The sequence below is a fragment of the Lycium barbarum genome, chromosome 7 (genome assembly GCF_019175385.1).
Source record: "Lycium barbarum isolate Lr01 chromosome 7, ASM1917538v2, whole genome shotgun sequence".
Classification (NCBI taxonomy): domain Eukaryota; kingdom Viridiplantae; phylum Streptophyta; class Magnoliopsida; order Solanales; family Solanaceae; genus Lycium; species Lycium barbarum.
In genome coordinates, this window is record NC_083343.1 from 88852824 (window position 1) to 88876498 (window position 23675).

The 23675-nt window shown below is 38.6% G+C and overlaps 1 protein-coding gene across 1 annotated transcript; it reads right to left on the minus strand.

Moving 5' to 3' along the window:
• Positions 1–18071: 18071 nt before the first annotated feature.
• Positions 18072–23394, minus strand: LOC132603535 (uncharacterized). Its single transcript, XM_060316640.1, has 6 exons — positions 22947–23394; positions 21255–21397; positions 20476–20619; positions 20161–20346; positions 19836–19960; positions 18072–18566 (listed from the first exon to the last, which is right to left on the minus strand). The coding sequence occupies exons 1-6, from the start codon at positions 23152–23154 to the stop codon at positions 18341–18343; spliced, it is 1032 nt and encodes a 343-aa protein (XP_060172623.1). The 5' UTR covers positions 23155–23394; the 3' UTR covers positions 18072–18340.
• Positions 23395–23675: the final 281 nt, after the last annotated feature.

The window sequence follows — 23675 nt, forward strand, 5'->3', positions numbered from 1 at the left end:
GTGGCCAGGGAGACAAACTTGATTCATAGCTACACTACTCAGGGACTACATAGCGGAGCTCCATTTCTTTCGGAGCTAAAGCTTTTGGTACTTATTCTTTTGTGTATATATTTATGGGCATAGCGGGGTCCTGTCCAGCCTATATGATATGAGATACTCTCCTTAGAGGCTCGTAGACATGTGTATATGGTTAGACGTGTTTGGACTTATCGGCCTATAATTTGTACATCATTTTGTTAACCTCGTCGGCTTATATACATTGATATGGGTATAGATGCCAATGGTGATATAAAGGTATTGTTGTCCAATGGGATTAGTTTGATTGATGAATAGAAATGTATGTTTTAATATGTGGCTCACCTATATGTAAGAGTAAAGGTATGTCAAGAGGTGCCCGGGTGGACTAGCACCGGGTGCCCGTCGCGGCCCTCCGGTTGGGTCGTAACAAAAGTGGTGTCAGAGCAGTTCTGTCCTAGGGTGTGTCTACGAGCCGTGTCCAGTAGAGTCTTGGTTATGGGTATGTTTCACGCCACACTTATAAACAAGAGGCTGCGGGCATTTTAGGAACGATTGACTTTCTTTCTTCATAATATCGTGCGATAGGGCTATGATATAAGAACTTTCTTCTCCTTAACCGTGTATTGTGTATTTCAGAGATGCCTGTAAAGAGAAAGGCTAAAGCATCCCAAAAGGGCAAGACAGTGGCAGAAATGCGGGCTGAAAGAGCACCGCCAGCAGTTGTAGAGGAAAATGAGTCCCAGAATGCGGCTCAATCTCAGTCCTCCTAGATAGTGCCTATTTCTGAGGAGCGTGAGGAAGCCTCAGCTCCAGCTCCAGCTCCAGCACCTCTGGCTCCTCCACCGGATGCTTCAGGCCAAGATGTAAAAGAGGCCATTCATTTGCTCTCTCAATTGGTTGCTGCTCAAACTCAGTGGCAAAGTGCAGGGCAAGGTGATAGGGCTGTTAGTGCAAGGGCCCGTGATTTCATTAGCTTGAACCCTCTGGAATTCTTTTGATCAAAGCCTGATGAGGACCCTCAGAATTTTATCGATGGGATGTTGAGGACGCTTCGCTTGATACATGCTTCGGACACCGAGTCGATGGAGTTAGCGTCCTATAGATTGAGGGATGTCTCGATCCATTGGTACACGGTTTGGATGGCTTCAAGGGGAGCCAATGCACCCCCCCCCCCCGGTATGACAAGAATTTGTTGATGCTTTCCTCCGACACTATATGCCTCCAGAAGTCCGGCGAGCTAGAGCCGATAAATTTTTGAATTTGAAGCATGGTAGCATGAGTGCTTTAGAGTATAGTATCCGCTTCAATTATTTAGCTAGGTATGCTTCGGCCATGGTAGCGGATATGGGTGACCGAGTGCATCGATTTGTGAAAGGCCTAGGGCCACATTTGATGGATAGATGTTTGACTGCGTCCCTTCAGGACAATGTGGATATTTCTCGCATTCAGGCCCATGCTCAAAATTTAGAAGAAAGTCTACAACAGCAAAGAAGTGAATGTGAGCATGATAGGGGATATAGCAAGAGAGCCAGATCTTCGGGTCCGATGAGTGAGTTTAGAGGCAGGCACAGACAACAGTTTTCTAGGCATTCAGGCCTTTCTATGACTAGTGTGCCTCCACGGTTTTCAGGCTAGAGGTTTGATAGATCCACACATTCTGGGCCGAGTCAGAGCTTTTCGGGATCTCAGTTCAAAGGTGATTTGGTTCAGGAGAGGCCACACGTGCCACGATGTTCCCAGTGTGGGAAGTTACATTGTGGTCCATGCCGATTGGGTTTAGAGGTTTCTTATTCATGTGGTCGACCAGGCCATATTATGCGTGATTGCCCCCTCCCAGTTCATGGTAGAGGTAGGACCCAGCCTTCAGTGTCGGTAGCTGGATCTTCATCATCTGTACGCCCTATGGGGCCAGTTTCACATGCACCAGTCGGCCATGGTAGAGGCAGAGGGAGAGTCCCCAGTTCTAGCAGTCCTCAGCACCGTATTTATGCTTTGGCTGGACGCCAAGATCTTGAGTCTTCTCTTGATGTGGTCACAGGTATATTATCGATATTTTCTCATGATGTATATGCTTTGATTGATCCGGGCTCCACATTGTCATATGTTAGTCCGTATATTGCGGGTCGATTTAGAGTCGAACCGAAGTCGATCAAACCTTTTGAGGTGTCTACACCCGTTGGTGAATCGGTAATAGCTAGCCGAGTATATAGAAACTGCATAGTTGTGATTTGTGACCGTCGTACTATGATTGACTTGCATGAATTGAAAATGGTAGACTTTGATGTTATTATGGGCATGGATTGGTTGGATTCTTGATACGCCAATGTTGATTGTAGAATGAAAATGGTTCGTTTCCAATTCCCGGGAGAACCAGTTTTAGAATGGAAAGGGAATGCTGCATCACCAAAAGGTAGGTTTATTTCCTATCTAAAGGCAAGGAAAATGATCACGAAAGGATGCATTTATCATCTAGTTCGGGTTCAAGATGTAGAAGCTAAACCACCAACTCTTCAGTTAGTTCCCGTAGTAAATGAATTTCCGAATGTGTTCCCGGAAGAGCTTCCAGGCCTCCCTCCTAAGTGGGAGATTGATTTTGCTATTGATGTGTTGCCAGACACTAAGCCTATATCTATTCCTCCTTATAGAATGGCATCCGCAGAATTGAAAGAGTTGAAGGAGCAATTGAAAGACTTTCTTGAAAAAGACTTTATTAGGCCTAGTTCATCCCCGTGGGGAGCACCCGTATTGTTTGTCCGAAAGAAAGATGGCTCCTTGAGAATTTGCATTGACTATCGGCAATTGAACAAGGTGACGATTAAGAACAAATATCCTCTTCCGAGGGTTGATGACTTATTTGATCAATTAAAAGGTGCTAAATGGTTTTCAAAGATAGATTTGCGGTCCGGGTATCATCAAGTGAGAGTAAGGGAGAAAGATATCCCTAAGACAGCCTTCAGAACAAGATATGGCCATTTTGAGTTCCGGGTAATGTCATTTGGGCTAACTAATGCACCGACAGTATTTATGGATTTGATGAACAATGTGTTCAGGCCCTTCCTAGATCTATTTGTGATCGTATTCATCAACGATATCTTGGAGTATTCTAGATTCGAGGCAGAACATGCGGATCATTTGCGTGCTGTCATTAGAGTTCTTCGAACTCGAGAGTTGTTTGTAAAATTTTCTAAGTGTGAGTTTTGGTTGAACTCAGTGACATTTTTGGGGCACGTTGTTGCAGTCGATGATATTCGGGTAGATAGCCAAAAGATTGAGGTCGTGAAGACTTGACCAAGGCCACAACTCCTACGGAGGTTCGTAGCTTTCTGGGCTTAGCAGGTTATTACTTGAGATTTGTTGAAGGTTTTTCTTCTATTTCTGCACCACTCACAAAGTTGACCCAGAAATCAGCAAAGTTTTAATGGATAGATGCTTGTGAACATAGTTTCCAAGAGTTAAAGGATAGGTTGACTTATGCCCCAGTCCTGACACTTCCAGAGGGATTGGAAGGATATGTTGTTTATTGCGATGCTTCAGGCATTGGGCTAGGCTGTGTGTTGATGCAACATGGTAAGGTGATTGCGTATGCTTCAAGGCAATTGCGAAAACATGAGAAAAATTATCCAACCCATGATCTAGAATTGGCTGCAGTGGTTCATCCATTAAAGATATGGAGACATTATTTATATGGTGTCCATGTGGATATTTATGCGGATCATAAGAGTCTTCAGTATATCTTCAAGCAGAAGGAGTTGAATTTGCGGCAACGACGATGGTTGAAATTGTTAAAGGATTATGATGTTGATATCCTATATCACCCCGGAAAGGCAACTGTTGTGGCTGATGCTCTTAGCCGTAGATCGATGGGGAGTTTGTATGATGTACGACCAGAGAAGAGAGAAATGGCTCGTCAGCTCTAGCAGTTAGCTAGCCTAGGAGTTCAAGTAGTGGACTCAGGGACCAGGGGAAGTACCATTCAGAACCCAGCAGTCTCGTCGCTAGTAGCGGAAGTGAAAGAGCGACAATACGAAGATTCCATGCTAATGCATTACAAAGATACACTCCCTCAGAAGGAGTTATCATCATTTGAGATTTCAAAGGACGGAGTTCTTCGATACCAAGGCAGATTATGTGTTCCCGATGTGGCAAGTTTACGCCACCAAATATTGAGAGAATCTCATTGTTCCCGTTATTTTGTTCACCCTGGAGCGACGAAAATGTACCATGATCTTAAATCTATATATTGGTGGAATGGGATGAAGAAAGATATAGCAGAATTCGTAGCTCAATGTCCCAACTGTCAACAAGTAAAAATCGAGCACCAAAAGCCGGGTGGATTGTTACAAGCTATAGAAATTCCAACTTGGAAGTGAGAAGTAATTAACATGGACTTCATTACAGGCTTACCCCGTTCTCGACGTAAGTATGATTCTATATGGGTAATTGTGGATAGACTCACGAAGTCAGCTCATTTCTTACCAGTCAGAACGACATATGTGGCGGAAGATTATGCAAAGCTTTATGTTAAAGATATAGTGCGACTCCATGGTGTCCCAGCATCCATTATCTCTGATAGAGGGACTCAGTTTACAGTTAATTTTTGGAAGTCCTTCCAAGAGGGTTTAGGGACCCAAGTATGCCTTAGCACGGCATTTCATCCGCAGACCGATGGACAAGCTGAACTTACCATTCAGACTCTTGAAGATATGTTACGGGCATGTATGATAGATTTTGGAGGTAATTGGGATGATCACTTGCCACTCATTGAATTTTCTTATAACAATAGTTATCATTCTAGCATTCAAATGGCACCGTATGAGGCTTTATATGGGCGAAAGTGTAGACCCCCAATTGGGTGGTTCGAGGTAGGAGAGACTAAATTGATAGGGCCAGACTTGGTCTAGCAAGCCATAGAGAAAGTCAAGCTCATACAAGATCGGCTATTAGCAGCCCAAAGTCGTCAAAAGTCCTATACGGATAATCGTCGAAGGGACTTAGAGTTCCAAGTGAAAGATTGGGTATTCTTGAAAGTGTCACCAATGAAGGGTGTAATGAGATTTGGCAAAAAGGGGAAGCTTAGTCCCCGATATATTGGGCCTTATGAGATTGTGCGCAAAGTAGGCAAAGTGGCCTATGAGTTAGATCTACCTCCTGATTTAGAGTCAGTTCACCCAGTTTTTCATGTCTCGATGCTTCGTAAATGTGTTGGAGATCCTACTAGGATCGTGCCAGTAAATGATGTTCAAGTGACAGAGAAGTTGACTTATGAAGAGGTACCCATTGCCATATTAGATAGGCAAGTACGGAAGCTTAGAAACAAAGAAGTAGCCTCAGTTAAGGTTTTATGGAGAGACAAAAAACGAGAAGAAATGATATGGGAAGCGGAAGAAATTATGCGATCCAAGTACCCACATTTATTTCAGCCCTTAGAAGAAATCCAAGATGAGATATCAAGATCATAAGGTATGTATGTTTTTCTTTTATGCTTTTAGGTCGTGTGTGGCCAGATTCTATTGCTATTATGTTATGGCCCTGTGAGGCATCGTTATTATGGGTTGTTGTGACAAGATGGTAGTGCCATATTATAGGGGAAACTCTGGCAATTTTTTTATAGAATCCCCGAGAACCTAACATTCGAGGACGAATGTCCTTAAGGGGGGAAGAATGTTACACCTCGAAAAATTTTTCGTTGATGCACAAGTGAATAGACTAGTGAAGAGCACGAGTATACGGCATTTCAATAAGTAAGAAATGACATTTGATGACCCTAATTACGATTTCAAAGATGTTCGAGATAGGGGAAGAAAGTTTGCCAAGAGAAGGCAAGGCTTACGATAGGTATCGGAAAGGAATTGCGATTAACGAGTTAACGAGGATTTAACAATGCTTTGTAGAAGAGTTATAACGTTCCTTAGATTGTTAATGAGGTGATAAACAAGTACTAAGAAGGTTCCATAAGGATTGGAGATTAAACGAGTCGACGAGAACGAACCTCGGAAAACTGGGGATTATACGGCCAAACATACTGGCCTTATAAAACACACGGACCGTATATTGGACCGTACAATCAGCCCAGATTGTCACCATTCTCTAGACCAATTCTACAACCAGACATACGGTCAGTATAATTTATACGGACCGATGTTAGTCCGTAGAACTGGTCGGGAACAGATTGGTGTATTTAATTAGGGATCAAGTCTTATTTCATTTCATTTCCATATCACACCCCTTCTCTCTAAAACATCTCTCTACATTTATTCCACAAGAATTCAAGAGATATTAGTAATCAACAACATAAATTAAGTGAATCAAGTGTAATAAACCCATTAAAGATCATCCAAGTCAAGAAATCTCATTGGAGATGAACTAGGGTTTTGGCTCAAGTGAAGTATTTCCATCCAAATATTGTTCCTACAACATCTAAGGTAAGATTTATGGTATTTCCATGTTGTTTAAGGTATTTGAAAGTTGAAATACTTGGATTATTGAAGGATATAGAAAAATGGGTCATGAATGTGGAATAGTGCCATTTTGAGTAATAGCTTGAATTGAGTCATGATTCTTGATGTGTTGTGGTATGGATATGTTATAAATGATGTTAAGAACATGGGATAGGCAATGTGTATGAATGAATGTAAATGTGTGTTATGACCATAGATATGGATAATTGGAAGTGAATTGAGAGATATGGATAATGTGGATGAATAAAGACTATTGTTATGATATTGTGAATGTATTATTGACGTTTGAGAGTTGATTTACGATATGGAAGAATGTCGTATAAATAAAGGAGATGCTGTCCAATTTTCTTTAGCCTTAGTCATGTATGCTAGCCATCGATTTCTAATGATAGTATAACTTTAATAAAGGTAGAAACGTGAGCGTTGAAGAAGAACGTGCAAGTGGTAAAATAGTTGAACGGAAAGGTATGTAAGGCTAACCCTGCTTTCATAAGGCATGGTTCTTTGACCAATCATCTAAATCTTCTATAAGTCTATGATGTCCTCCAAATGACTCTATCTTCAAAAGCTACTAAGCTTATGATTCTCGATATGTATTACGATTGTACTAAGTTCCCCATATGACGAGTAATCCTATAAGGATAGATGTAATGAACGACGATGATAGTGATAACGATAATGATAATGACGATAATAGCGATGACAATAACGATGACGATGATGATAGTGATGATAATAGTAAATATGTTTATGAGCTATTATGTATATATATCTATGTATGACTATTATGGAACCCCGAGCTTATAAGGCCGGGTAGAATATGTATATATTTATGTAACGCGCGCGCACCTCTGCAGTTGGGTACAGATAACCCTGAAGCCTTGGTAGGGCCAGGTATATGTAACCTTGAGCCTTGGTTGGCCAAGTATGTATGATAACCGAGCCTAGCCATGGTCGGGTACGTGAAACACCGAACCTTCGTGGTCGGGTATGCTATGTAAATGATATGTATATGATATGGATATGTATATGATATAGATATGGGTATGAATACAGACATGATACAAATATGAATAAGAATAGACATGTGAATACGATTATGGATATGAAATGTAAGTGACTACGAATATGAGTACGGATACGAATACGGAGGATGTACACAATCTCGTATTAGAAATGGAAAGTCCCTATGAAAAGCAAGTAAGTTCTTATGACGACGATTCTACTATCTCCCATCTTAAGCTATTCCTTATGTTGCTTATTGTGCTTGTATATTGATATTGATCATGCTTTACATACTCAGTACATTCTTCGTACTGACGTCCTTTTGTTGTGGACGCTGCGTCATGCCCACAGGTGGCCAAGGAGACAAACTTGATTCATAGCTACACTACTCAGGGACTACATAGCGGAGCTCCATTTCTTTCGGAGCTAAAGCTTTTGGTACTTATTCTTTTGTGTATATATTTATAGGCATAGCGGGGTCCTGTCCCGCCTATATGATATGACATACTCTCCATAGAGGCTCGTAGACATGTGTAGCTTTTGGTACTTATTCTTTTGTACATCATTTTGTTAGCCTCGTCGGCTTATATACATTGATATGGTCATAGATGCCAAGGGTGATATAAAGGTATTGTTGTCCAATTGGATTAGTTCGATTGATGAATAGAAATGTATGTTTTAATATGTGGCTCACCTATATGTAAGTGTAAAGGTATGTCAAGAGGTGCCCGGGTGGGCTACCACCGGGTGCCCGTCACGGCCCTCCAGTTGGGTCGTGACAGTAGGAATCATGCATTTAAAAGCTCAACAACATCATAAGGATCATGAGATTCGTGGACTTCTAGAATTTGTGGAACCAAGGGTATTATGAGTATGACACAAAAGTTTATAACAAAAGGATCACGCCTTTAGAAAGAAAGGGACTAGCCTTAACATACCTTTTTGGTCGCCTTAACTTTAACTACTCAACGCTTGTCCTCCCAGGCTCGTAAATCTATATTCAAGAAAATTTATACTATTGTTAGACTCACCTTTATACGCTTGTCTTAGTCCTTCAAATAAATCTTTCTAGAATCTGCCAAAATTTCGGCAGCATCTCCCCTGTTAATATGCCTAGCCCAAAATCTCAATTCAGCAACCAACAACAACAACAACAACAATACCAACATCGACAACAATATTATCAACACCAAAATATTCCATAAACATCCCACACGATGTTTTATCCAATCGCTCGACCCATAAGTTCCTTATACGCTCATTTAGTAACTTTTCCTCCGTAGATAAATTTAAATCAATACTAATAAGGAAAGATTCATACCTTTCACCCGCTAGAATTGCAATATCTTCGATTATCACCTTGAATCCAAGCCAAGTTTTGCCGCAATTCGATATTATAATCGTAGCTATGTGTTGTCCATACTTAAATTCGGGGATTTCCTTTAATTTGCGTTAAAATCTAGTGGATGGAAGTTGGAAGAGTTTTCTAGAGAATTTGGGAAATATTTGGAGTGTTCTTGGCTGGAAAATGAGGTTTAGGATCAGATTTGATCCTTAAATAGTGGGTCAAATTCGGGTCGGAGTCACTGTAGCAGTTATTGTAACAGTACTGTAGCAAGTCAGTTACTGTAGCAGTTATTGTAGCACACGTTCTTGCTCTGTTAGCTGAAATTGTAACGCCCATAATTCTCTGCTCCGATATCGTATCGACGAACGGTTTGTTGTGTTGGAAACTAGACTCGACGAAATTCATTTTAGGCTTTTGAAACACCTGAAAACTATTAATATACTAGAAAATATACCCCTCCAAAGTTGACCTAAAATTTTGTCCAAAATTCTGTCAACTTTTTTTCCAAATTTTTGACAAATTTATTTTCTTCGATTTGCTTTGCCCCGAATTTCCCATAGCTTATTATATGAGCGTAAACAGTCATGACCATAGGATTACTTCGTATAATATTATATATCCTTGAAGGGAACTCCAGTATCCATACTTCGAATGTCCAACACTTATAAATTTTCACGTACGAAACTACGGGGTGTAACATTCTCCCCCCTTCAAAAAAATTCGTCCTCAAATGTTAAATTAGAGTTCGCTCTGAGGTAAATGTCCATGTTCTTACCTGCATTCACTGGTAATTACTTTGCTCACTTGCTCAATTAAAACAAAACTTACTCGAATTGCATAAGTTATCTTTCTTCCTTCGTCGCTTGCACTTTTATGTGATACATACTTTTATTTAGAATTTCTTGTTCTCACCAATATCCCCTAACTTCATCTTCTTAGAGTTTAATTCATTCTCATTCCTTCCATTTTGATATCCTCAAACTAGTCATATCACAGCATCCTTTGCTTTCCATAGTAATCAAATTAATCCTTGCGATACCTTATTTGAGTTCCTTGTCTTTGTCATGAAATACCTATAAAGTGCATCTTGTCATTCACTTCTCATTTCCCTTTACGATATCATAGCTTGCTCGTATGTATGTCTATTCCTCGTATTTTCGTCCTGTTTCCTTTGTAATAGTATCTCTATTCCAAGTCCACTGTCTTATGCCATCACTGTCTACCTTTGGCCAACCTTAGCAATTTATTAAACTTCCTCTTATTGTCGATGGTCACATAACTTCCTTTAGTCAATTCATAACCGCAGTTTCTCGTACTTCTGTCCTCCTTGATTTCCTTTGCTCTTAAGGTGCTCTTTCCCCGTCTGCCACTTAATAATATCTACCTAGAAGTCTGCAAAACATTCCACTATGAGTACAAACCCATCTTGATCTCGTATAGACATATATACTTCTAGGGTGAAACTTCCCATACTCATTAACTTACTTCAATCATGAATTACCAAACGGCTGATGGTCATATTTTTCCTTTGCTCTTTCTCTATAAACATGCAAACAATTCAATTTGTGAAAATTTCAGCAGAGTTTCCTCTATAATTCTTACTACCCCATTCATGTACACAGTCCAGAAAATACATCCAATGCCCCGCAGAGCAATCACAAATACCCATAATTAATACCTTGCTCAAGTTCTTATATCAACGTCTATCCATATTGATAAAACAGGAAGCATACCTTTGGAATGAACAACTTCAATTCTCAGCAATTATCTCCAAGCAGCATAATCTCTCGTAGCGGCATAATCAACTGCTTATCAATGATCAAAACATTTGGGGTTAGAATCAGGGACATCATATCCTATGATTTAGCTCTATGGCACGATCTAAGATGAGAAAGAAGGGTCAATCTTTCCTAAATGTCTTGCAGCCTCCTGTCTATAAGTATGGTGCACTGCACACCATAAACAAGACTCTGCTAGACACGGCTTGCAGACAACCCTAGGATAGAACTGCTTTGATACAACTTTTGTCACACCCCACCCTTGGTAAGGCGAGATTGGCACCCGGCACCTTACAGGAACCGAGCGAACCAACTTATAACTTACATCCTTCGTGTCTCAAATGGAAACAATAAGATCAAGAGGCTAAATATGAACATAATATCATGTATAAGTAAATGTACAATAGACCCATGATGCCGACATTACTACTGTCACACTGCGACTAAGCTGTACACAGGAACTGTCTGCAAAGCCTCTATGAACACGACTGAAGTATATAAGTCGGGCCAGGGCCCCCGACATACCCTTTTATCACAAAAAAACATATGCAACTCAGACTCGGCAATGCTCCAGGAAGAAGTGGAGCTCACCAATCAACACTGGTACCTGAAGGCATCCTATGATGAAAGATCCTCGTCTCGTCTATCTACACCTGCGGGCATGAACGCAACGTCCACAAGAAGGGACGTCAGTACGAACAATGTACTAAGTATGTAAGGAATGAATAGTGCTTCATCCTTTCTTTATACAAACTCGCACTCTCATAGGCATGATACCGAAACTCATCCATCTCATTCATTTGAAACAACCGCAGCTTGGTTGCTTCGTCCCAAATTCATGTTCAATTTTTTAATGCCCACAAAGCTTTGTGTTCAAGTTCAACAGGTAGATGACAAGCTTTACCGAACAACAACCGATAAGGAGAAGTACCAATGGGTGTCTTGAATGTTGTTCTATAAGCCCAATCTCCACTTCGTCCTTTATCCTGATGCTCATGTCAGGATTTAATGGCCGGGTCTTTTGCTTAACCAGAGCAAAGCCTTCCTTAATAGGCAATATGTGGGCTACAATTTCAGTGCTCAATCCTGGCATGTCTGCGTATGACCGGGCGATGACGTCCACAAACTCTTTTAATAGAGCTATGAGCTCTTTTTATTGTGAAGCTCCCAAGTGAGCACTGATTCGTGTCTCCTTGACATCCTCTTCGTTATCGAGGTTGATAATATCAGTTTCATCCATATTTGTCTTCTTCTTTTCTTCTAATTCTTCTACCAGTCCCTCTGGCATCATTGTCGATTCATCATACTCTTCGCATGCCCGTTGTCTGTTTTCCTCGTTCGTTTCACGACACGTCATGACATTTTCAGTTGTTTTGTTATTATTACTACTGAAAGGGAAAGTCTGAGTAAAGTTAGATTTATTATTATTCGTTATGCGTAGTTAGTTAGAAAAACCTTCCACTTGGATTTCAACTTGCCCAGAAAGAGCTTCAACCTTGAATTGAACAACAACACCGAATCACCTGGTTGAAAATATCTCTATCATGTAAACTGCTCGTCTACAGGAAAAACATTTCATACACATCCATACATAATATACACATACTTGCATTCACATACATTTACTATACATACTTCTGTCATATCCGTACACGGCCCTTTCAGGACTCGGTGTTATCTTGCCCGGCCATTAAGGCACGGTAATATATATAGCATCTTGCCCGGCCATTAAGGCACGTTGTTATCTTGCCCGGCCATATAGGCGTGGTGTTATCTTGCCCGGCCATATAGGCGCGGTGTTATCTTGCCCGGCCATATAGGCGCGATGTTATCTTGCCCCGCCATGTAGGCACGGTATTATCTTGCCCGGCCATATAGGCACGGTATCATCTTTCCCGGCCATGTTGGCACGGTGTTATCCCCAGCTAATCAGTGGGATGCAATGCGTACATACATACATACACATAAAAATACATAAATGAAATCAACATCATCATTAGCATTACCATCGTCACTATATCAATCCTTGAAGAATTAACCATCGTATGATGAAATCGATAATGTCACGGGAGTCTCGAGAATCATGAACTTAGGTAGCACTGAAAATAGAATTGTTATCTTCGCTATATCTCACCTCGAAGGAACGAATGACATGAGATGAGACCATCAACAATAAGTAATATCAAGAGATACATGGAATGGCTCAATAATCTCATAATAATATAAAGCTCATGTACTTGGAAATCTCTATGAATAAAATCATCTCATAATCACATGAAATCCGTATGCCTTGGAGCTTTGATAAATAAATCTCTCATAATCATCGTCATGGTTATCAAAAAATTTATTCATCTTTAGCATCATAAAAACTTTAAGAGTCATGAATCTCTACATTCTTGGAAATGAGGATTTTTATGGAATTCATGCATGGGTTGGTAGGAAAAGAATCATGCATTTAAAAGCTCAACAACATCATAAGGATCATGAGATTCGTGGACTTCTAGCATTTGTGGAACCAAGGATATTATGGGTATGACACAAAGGTTTATAACAAAAGGATCATCCCTTTAGAAAGAAAGGGACTAGCCTTAACATCCCTTTTTGGTCGCCTTAACTTTAACTACTCAACGCTTGTCCTCCCAGGCTCGTAAATCTATATTCAAGAAAATTTATACTATTGTTAGACTCAACTTTATACGCTTGTCTTAGTCCTTCAAATAAATCTTTCTAGAATCTGCCAAAATTTCGGTAACATCTCCCTTGTTTATATGCCTAGCCCAAAATCTCAATTCAGCAACCAACAACAACAACAACAATACCAACATCGACAACAATATTATCAACACCAAAATATTCCATAAACATCCCACACGATGTTTTATCCAATCACTCGACCCATAAATTCCTTATACGCTAATTTAGTAACTTTTCCTCTGTAGATAAGCTTAAGTCAATACTAATAAGGAAAGATTCATACCTTTCACCTGCTAGAATTGCAATATCTTCGATTATCACCTTGAATCCAAGCCAATTTTTGCCGCAATTCGATATTATAATCGTAGCTATGTGTTGTCCAAACTTAAATTCGGGGATTTCCCTTAATTTACGTTAAAATCTAGTGGACAGAAGTTGGAAGAGTTTTCTAGAGAATTTGGGAAATATTTGGAGTGTTCTTGGCTGAAAAATGAGGTTTAGGATCAAATTTGATCCTTAAATAGTGGGTCAAATTCGGGTTGGGGTCACTGTAGCCTTACTGTAGCAAGTCGGTACTGTAGCACACGTTTTTGCTCTGTCAGCGGAAATTGTAACGTGCATAATGCTCTGCTCCGATATCGTATTGATGAACGGTTTGTTGCGTTGGAAACTAGACTCGACGAACTTCATTTTGGGCTTTTGAAACACCTAAAATCTCTTACTATACTAGGAAATATACCCCTCCAAAGTTGACCTAAAATTTTGTCCAAAATTCTGTCAACTTTTTTTCCAAATTTTTAACAAATTTATTTTCTTCGATTTGCTTTGCCCCGAATTTTCCATAGCTTATTATATGAGCGTAAACCGTCATGACCATAGTATTACTTCGTATAATATCATATATCCTTGAAGGGAACTCCAGTATCCATACTTAGAATGTCCAACACTTATAAATTTTCACGTACGAAACTAGGGGGTAACATGCTCTAACTGCACGATCTAGAATATGAAAGAAGTGAGACAATCCTGAATGTCTTAGTGGTCAACTGTTTATATGTGTGGGGCCCTCACACAAATAAAAGTGACCCCACTGGATATGGTTTCATAGATTCCCTAAGACACTTGAACTTAGGCTCTGATACCAAGCTTTGTCACGCCGCGAACCATGGCTTGGGCGTAACACGGCACTCGATGCCTGATTGTATGTGACCAAGCAAACCACATGGCTTGCTGACTCAGTATGGGCATGAACTGATGCGGAATAAACTATGAACATGCATAATTTAAGTAAAGCATGGGACCAAAAATCGTAAGTCTGAAAATATCATAATACCATAATGCAGAATAGTCTGAATAAACATAATAATAATGAGCCAAAATGGCTAGATAACTCTAAATATCTAACATGACATAACGAACTAGTCTATGAACCCTCTAACATGAGTCTGAACTGATAAACATGATTGTTGGGACAAGGCTCCCAGCATACCTTAACTGCATAACTATCATAAAAGTAAATAATGACAAGACCCCAAAGAAGATAGGGCTTACCAACAGCTGATACGCGCAATGTCCTACTGAGCAGATGCATCGTCATATAAGTCCATACCTGCATCGTGAAATGCAGGCCCCCGGGCAATAGAAAAGGGACATCAGCACATTAAATGTACTGGTATGTAAAGCAACTGAATGAAATAAACATGGCATAGGAAATAACATGATAAGAACCGAAACTGAAACTGTAACCTAGTCATGAATATATATAATATTTGTGGGAAAGCATTAATGTAACCGACATGAAACCACCACGTTAGTACGTGGCGTCTGACCTCTGCCCTACAACAAAGCCATCTTGTACCTTGTCGGGGTACAAGACATGAACATGACATGAATGGTTCCAAATCCCTCAATGGGGACAATATGAAGAAATCATCCTAATTGGATGGAGCGATCCTTATCCTACACTGGTAAACGTAGTTTCAGTTATAAAACCTTTTTGGTAATCTGTGCAACTCCCAAAAACATGGACATGATATAGTTGGCTAAGAAGCCCATGAATTTCATCAAATGACTTATATTATAACATGAATATAGTTATATAATATACTTGCATGAAAACATATAGACATGTAGGATTTTCATGAAATTAAGCATATTGGTTCATAACTTGTATTTAAGAACCCATGGAATTCAAAGCATGGGATTTCATGGATTATGGACAGATTCTTAATAACCAAAATGGAGTATTAAGAAAACAATAACGAATTATATGTACAATCATTATACAAGATAGTAAATGTGCTTAGGGTTATCATGGATATGGCTAGAACCGTAGTTTTGGTGTAACTTCATACTTTCATAGAAGAACGTGGTGTGGAGAAAAACAAAGATGTTCCCGCATGTAGATAGAACCCCTACATAACTGTTATTGCTCCAAACTTGCAATGGAATTCCATAAGGTTGAACTTTGAACCTTGAGATGGGGTTTGCTTGAAAACCCTAGGTTAAGAATAGTAGATCTCGCTTAGGAATTGATTATACTATGATAGAATCGCCTGAAAATACGCAGAAAGGACTTACATTGATGTAGAAGATGGTTGGGAAGAGAAAACCTTCGTGCTAGGGCTTGGGATTCGTAAAAACTAATTTTCTAGAATGAAGTGTCGTATTTATACTGTTTGCTGTCGGGGAGGATTGACAGTGCATTTTGACGGTCTGTCGAGTTGCTTTGACGATCTGAGTAAAAAATTTTGACGATGCATCATTGACGGTCCGTCGATTCGACCGTACTGTCAGCAACCTGAGAAAGTCCAAAGAGTTATCAAAATGAGGTTCTAGGGACAGTGCGTTTTGACGGTCCGTCGACCAATCGATGGTTCGTCCCTCTGGCCTTCGAATGTCACCTACAGAACTGAGTCTGGTTTTGCGACTTAAACTCCCCTTGTTGACTTCCGGGATCCTTGAGTCATAGACACAGCTTAGTTTAAAGGTACGAGGTGTTACACATATGTCGGTGAATATAACTCCTACAAATTCCTGGTAGTTGGAGTCAATTGTTTCCTCCTATCAGCTTCGCTTTTTGACACCATCGCCTACTTCAATTACTTGAAGAAACATTCATGAACCAGTTCGAGTTGATCTTGTCGCCTCGCCATTCCATCCAAGCGACTGAAAACTTCTTGCAATTCGCCAACGATGGCGTCATTCCCACAGAGCATGAGAGTGCTCTGATACCACTGTTAAGCTTATCGGTAGATTCAAGGAAGAAGAAGGAAAAATGTGTTGGAAAAGGGAAAGCAAAGGGAAATTCTCATTCATGATAGTTCTGCTCCTTGAGCTTAATACACTTAATATATTGGAACAAGCCTAACTACCTAGTGGTCCCGTAACATAAAAAGGGACTAAAGTGCAAAGACTAAAAAGGAAATTAATAATAAAGAAGCACTAATACACAATTAACCAAAACTGAATTACAATTCTAACTATCGGCTCCAATTCTCCCCATTCAAGCCAAATTCGTAACACGTCGTCAACCATCACCTAAAAGGTGAGCTGAGACTTTACATACTGAAAATAAGATTGTAACTTGAATGTCTGCATCATAAGCATAAAGTATTGAATAACATGTATGTGATGAATCCGGCACATAACATATACGAGAATATGTATATATTGTATTGCAAGTAAGCAACATAACACACAAATCAATGCAAGTAAAATATGTCATATAATATAACTTTTGCACAATTGGCATGTACACCAAGATCCAAGATGAAACACAGAACAGTGACTCATGAGGGAAGATCGATCCACACACTATCTCTGGAAGTCATAGATTCTTAATCAGATTATCTTTAAATTCTTTTACTAAGACTAATATAACTAATGCTTATTACTAAGATAAGACTAATGTGTACCAACTGCCTTTTAGTTAATCATATGAAAATTCTCTACCCCATGTGATGAAAATTTGATGCAATCCTTTCAACAATATGACAAACATCAAAAGGATGGAAAGCTTTTAGTCAAACCAGATCACCTTTTGCTTTTTTATGTAAGTGTTGTTCAGCGTATAAGGGAGGTCAATAAGATAAACACTTTGTAAGTTTTCTATTCAAATTCAGATATGACAAACCTTATCTTTGTTATTACATAAAGTAGATAATGAATAATGTTTAGGAAGTATTTATTTTAAAGGGAAAGAGGAAGCCCGGTCGCCAATTTCTTTTATGACGACCAAGAAGATATTTCCCAATAGCGATCCTTCTTTTGTCAAAATTATAGACCAGGTATTTATTCCCCTCCTTCAAGTTATTCATATAACCTACCTCAAGTTTGGCCTTTAAAGATCAAGAAATTCCACATTAATATTCGAAGCAGAAACATAGTGTTCACTTTTCTCGTGTGAGGTCAATAATTGCAATTACCCTTCTAAAACTCTTGGAGTCAGTAGATAACAATGTCAAATTATGAACTCTGCCAACTACCCCAATCAAAGCTAACGAGGAAATATTTATTCAATACGCGAGAAAAAGCCTTCAACTGTATTAAAGGAGTTCTCCTCAAGGAATGATAAAGTAGTAGTAATTGTTTCTTCAACAAGCTTCTGGAGATGAAGCTTTCTAAGGATTGAGCTAAGAGAATCCCTCCTATTTTTCTCAGTACAGAAGAAATAAACGAGCGCTCAACTCAATAAGATTAAAAAGGCAGCGCAATTAGAAAATTAGACGCGTCGCATGGCATAAAGGAACACTGAGCATAAAAATGAGCTTCCAGAAACAACCAAGGCAAAATTTTCCTTTGGACACGGGAACAAAAGTACAGATTGTTCAACATTAAGTTATTTTTAAAGTAGATAATGGACAACTGCCAAAACCTCTTTCCTCAGGTGTAATGAATTCTGAGTCTTCTATCACATTTTGACAAGAAAAAATGAAAAATAAGGTAACAATAACTTATGGTGGTTTCAGTAATATGGTAATGTGTATATGGATGATGCATATATATGTGAACTAACCCAACATGTCCCCTCCATCACTTTAATGGGAATACTTTGAAATCAACTTGTCAACATGAATTACGATATCATCTATGCGAGGTCGGACAGTCGCTTGAGGCTGAAGCATCCATGTCACAAACTGGTTAAGGTCGTTGGGATATGGAGCATTAGGCTCAGTTGGCCACTTAATTTGTGCATTTACAATAGCCAATTGTGGACTTTCATCAGATTCCTCAAGTGCATACTCGAAAGGAGATACTCCATACCTGGAGATAAAAGCCAGGACGTTAAAGATTAATTATATTTCATGCAAACAGACCTGCTCCAAAACCTATTTCATGTCACAGTTAAAATATCTGCAATCAGATCAAATATGCATGTCATGAGATTTTTTATTTGTTATTCTGAGAAGAAAAAAAAATTGTAGTAAACAATAACAGCGCAACTCAGCACCAGATAACACTTCCGTATGCTCGCCAACATACTTATTTTAAGTACTAGTTATGTGAGGCCCGTGCTAAGCCCGGACCCAAACTCAAGATATAAAAGTAGATATTTTAACTAAAAAAATATAATCTGTGTTAGTACAAGTGTACAATAACAACAACAACAACCATATACCCATTGTAGTCCCACAAGTGGGTAATTATATAAAAGCAAAATTTTCATTCCACTGCTTTAATATTTTAACTTCCATTTTGATAAAATTATTTACTTCAAATCAAATGCGGAGCCAGAATTTGACATTTATAACTTATGTATCCTAATTTTCTGAAGTTATTTAGTTCTAAATAAATAATCTATACATAGTTAATGAACTTTTAAGACAAATACATAATTTAACTTGTGCAGCGGATGGAGCTGCTCCTCTCTTAATTAGGGATTAGGGGTTCGAACATGGATATGGAAAAAATCTTTGGAGGAAGCGTTCCCTCCGAATAGGCGCGATACAGTGCTAATTATCTAGATTAATTGGGCTTAAATGCGGATATCGAGCACGAACCAGAAAATTAAAGAACATGAAAAATCAGGTAGAAGGTTCGATAGCTTTTGAAAAGTAGACCTTAAAAATAAAAAATAAAAAAATTGACTTAAATAAATAAGATTAGGACCTAAAAGTAATTAATTAATTTTTTTTTAAAAGAATTAGAAATTATTGTGAGGACTACAAAAGTCCCCAGGTTCGATAGCTTTTGAAAAGTAGACCTTAAAAATAAAAAATCAAAAAATTTACTTAAATAAATAAAATTAGGACATAAAAGTAATTAATTAAATTTTTTTTAAAAATTTGGGAAACTCTTGTGAGGACTACAAAAGTCCTCACATTCCCTCTTATATTATATAGTAATGTACAAGTCAAATGCAGGAAATTTCACACTTGAGTTGACTTAACTCATGACTTGATCGAACTGAATATCAATTTATTGGACAATATAGATGCAACTAACAGATATGCCAACAACAGAATAAAGGTATTTTGTTTTGCAAAGCAAAAGCTAAAAAAATATCACCAAAAGAGTAGAGAGAAGTCTTACATTATTGCAAATAATGTACAACCTAATGACCAGATATCAGTTCTTTCATCAATATCACATTGACTTGGGCAATCCCACAATTCAGGTGCACGGAAAGGTGCTGAAACATGCTCAGATGCCCATTCCTGGATAACCAACACCACAGACAAAAGCGGATCAAACCAAAAAAATACGCATTAGAATGGGCTTAGGTGTGAACTGTACGTAATAGAGCCAACAAAGAGAGCAACATCCATATGTTAATACAGTAATGGTGATAACATTCTCCCTTGCAGGCATAAAAACTGCAGCAGATATGTCTATATAATAGAAGAAGCATAAGTACCTGCAACTGTAGGGCCTCAGAGCGAGAGCGAATTTGCCTTCTTGCAGGACGTGCATTTCCAAAATCCATTAATTTTGCAATAGGTGCCTGTCCTTTTCTATGTGCTAAAAGGACATTACCAGGTTTGACATCATTATGTGCATGGGGAGGATCCAAGTTATGCATATGCTTGAGACCTGCACAAAGCTGCATATAAAACATTTTTCAGTACATCAATTGTTTGGCTTCACAATTTCATTTGCACCTGACCCTTTCTTTTTTCCTCTCAGAAAATGAAAAGATGCTCTTGTGCAGAAAATACTGATTCTTGTTCACCTGATGAAATATTTGAAGCACCTCCAAAATGGAAAAGAACTCCTCCTTTGCTTTCATGGTTTTGGTACTATCCAATAATGTCCCATCCAAATGGACTGGAAATAACAAGTAAGCCTCCTGCTTCTTAGACTGATCTTGTGTGGCCTACCAAATATCCAATTAAAATAAGATCTTTAGAGAAAATCCAGTGGCCACTGAAGATATATCATAGAGGGAAGTCAACAAAGAAGATACAAATTGGCATGCCTATAGCGTTCAGCAAAAGTATAGCATGTCTTTTCATAAATTACAAGTGACATATTGCTCAAAGCCTCAAACATAGTTCTCATTCCCAGAAGCAGAAACTGCTGGAAGAGTATCATCTCAATGAGACATGTGAAGCCTCTGTAATTGTGAGCAACTTCCCTAGCCCCTTTCTATTTCCTTCTGTGAAAGAAAGGAACTACAGGATACACTTCTTTTTGACCATTCGCATGCATGTTCAAACATCTTCATATTTAGCATTTCACCTTCATCGTAAGAGAAAAGTGAGGGAAATACATCTATTATGATGGGAGTGAGTTCCTTGAAACACATCTAAGACTCAAGGAATGGAAAAAGATCAATATTGTGCATGTGTTTACCTGATTTGCACTCTCAATTTAATACGTTAGCGAACTAATTGTGAAATGGCCTAGATGTGGAGCTGAGTGAATTACTAAATGAAGAAATTCGAGACCACTGCAATAATTTTCTTTTCATGTGCAGATCAAAGCAAATGCATGAGGTTCAGTAATTACCTTGACCGAAATGATAGCATGATCCAAGAGAGGAAGCAGATTGGGATGGCTAAACAGAGACGAAACGTGGATCTCCTCTTTCACCAACTCTAACTGTTCATTGTTCTCAATAACAACTTTCTTCATGGCATAGGTTCCATCATCTAAACATTCAGACACAAAGTATTGAGAACACTACAACGTTAACATGACAATTTACAAATTCTTCATAAGAACAAGAGAAATGTGAAAAATACAACAATTGTCCAAAAGTTTGCACTATTCTTTTCTTTGTCATTTTGAGCAATGAAAAGAAAGTCATCCAGATATAAAAAGAGATCACACATAAAAGCAAAGGATAAGATTCCATTGGACTTTCTTCTTATCAATTTCAAACTGTAAAAATATGTTTTAAAAAGAGTTCAATTTTATGCATTGTTCTTTTCCTGATAAGAGAACTTGGGGTATGAAGGGATGTTTTGCACAAACCAGCAGTAAGTTATGAGCTAATTGCACAAAATATAAGCAATTCTGGGAGTTAATATGCCTCTCATGGATAGAGGGGATATATGATATCTGCCTAATCATTCTAACATCAGCTCATGCATCAGAAGTTCATATCTCAAGATGATCACCCTATAGAAACATCTAATACCCGTGCAAAGTCGCAGTTTTGGGCAGGTAAAGGTTACGAAAACACGGATAGTAGCAAAAAGATCACTAATTGGAAACACAGACATAAAAAGGATCATATCCCAGAGCATAATTGATACAAAACCTCACCACAAGATCATTGACAACTACAACCAAAACAAATCGTATACAATTTGAAACAGGAAGAAATCCTTTTATTCACAAATCTGATCTAATATTCAACAGCAACAACTACCAAGATCAGCTATAAGAATTCTCAGTATCCACTATACACATTTTAGACCCGTTTACAAATCTGATCCAATTGTCAGATCACAAGGAAAAAACAAAAATGACCACTATTATTCACAAATCTGACCGAATTGTCAACAACAACTACTCCTACTATGCACCACAATCCCAACTTAATTGGAGTTAGAATCCTCAAAATCCTAAGTTGCTCGGACTTAGGTGCGGATGTCCAATACGGGTGCCTATCTAGAGGTCGGATCTTAATGATCTAAATTTTATGATTCCGGGGTATGGATCCGGGTACAGATACAAGTGCGGAGATTCGACTAAAAATAATTGAAATATGTAAGAATAGAGTTATAGGTCTAAATTATAAGACATTATGTGGAAAACTAACAAGGTATTTTGAGGAGAATCTAGAAGGAGATATAAGGAAAATGACTAACATAGAAATTTCTATATACAAGGTATTCCATTTTCTTCAATTTCAAGATAGCTTTTATTTTGATTATTATAGAAATCATTGTCTCTGTCGATTTTGGTCAAAGTACCCAAAATCAATTGACCATAGCCACACCAATGTCATGTCAATGTCGACATGATGCAGCACCGAAAGTGAAGAGTCCGAGCAACTTAACCTTTATCCCAAACCACCGACACGAATCCTCAATATTTCTTCTACTCCATTTGGACCCATCAAATAAAACTGAGTTACAAATAAATGGAACTTGCTATGATTCACGAATCTGACCCAACATTCAGATCACAAGAAAAAACCAGTGGGTATCTAGAAGTGCAATTTTGGAATATAAATTGAGTAACACCTACCAGATACATGAGAAGGGTCTTTTAATTTCTTTGAAATCCCCGGATTAGAAGGGTCAGAAATCATCTCCTTAACAACAAACACATTGTCCAAAAATCCACCTTCACCAATTGGTTTGAGAATCCTGAAACGATTGTCATTGATCCAAACATCACCTCCACCATTAGCAGTGTCATACAATGCATTCAATCCTGAGAAAGAGCATCCCATTTTTTTTTCTCTTTTGTTAATTCAATCAAAATGGTCAGCTCCTTCTCCTTTTGCTTCTCTCTCTGATGACTTTTGAGAGAGGGAGATTTTTGTTTTTCTTCCTTTTTTCCTGTTTCTCTGGATCTCAGAAGTTCCTATGTCTTAAATGCTCTTTCGCTTTTTTTTTTTTTTTTTTTTTTTTTCCCTTTGAGATTTGGCGCAAGTGATGTGATACTTGCAGTAGAAGTAGTACAACTGTACAAATTATCTTCTTTCTCGGATCAACCACATCTCTATACGTTATTTCTTGATGTTCATTACCTTGCCAGGTCATTTCGGGCTTTATTTATTTCAGAAAAGGGCCAAATATACTCTGAATTTAGGGGTGTGCGAAAATGGGCAATTTGCGAGGATTACCCTTCGGTGGGGTGGTCTTTAATTTTTACCCCTCAAATTGCTAATTTTTAATTTTTACCCTTCGTCTAAAATATTCTAAGGTTCTGGGTTCGAATCCCGATTCAAATATAAAAATAAATAAAAAA

Excerpts from the sequence above, each read along its gene's own strand:
- LOC132603535 (XM_060316640.1), bottom strand. The coding sequence starts at position 23,154 with ATGGGATGCTCTTTCTCAGGATTGAATGCATTGTATGACACTGCTAAT. Across the intron at positions 19,961-20,160 it reads CTGAGGCCCTACAGTTGCAG|GAATGGGCATCTGAGCATGT; the intron begins GTACTTATGCTT and ends TTGGTTATCCAG. Across the intron at positions 18,567-19,835 it reads TGTACATTATTTGCAATAAT|GTATGGAGTATCTCCTTTCG; the intron begins GTAAGACTTCTC and ends TTTTATCTCCAG.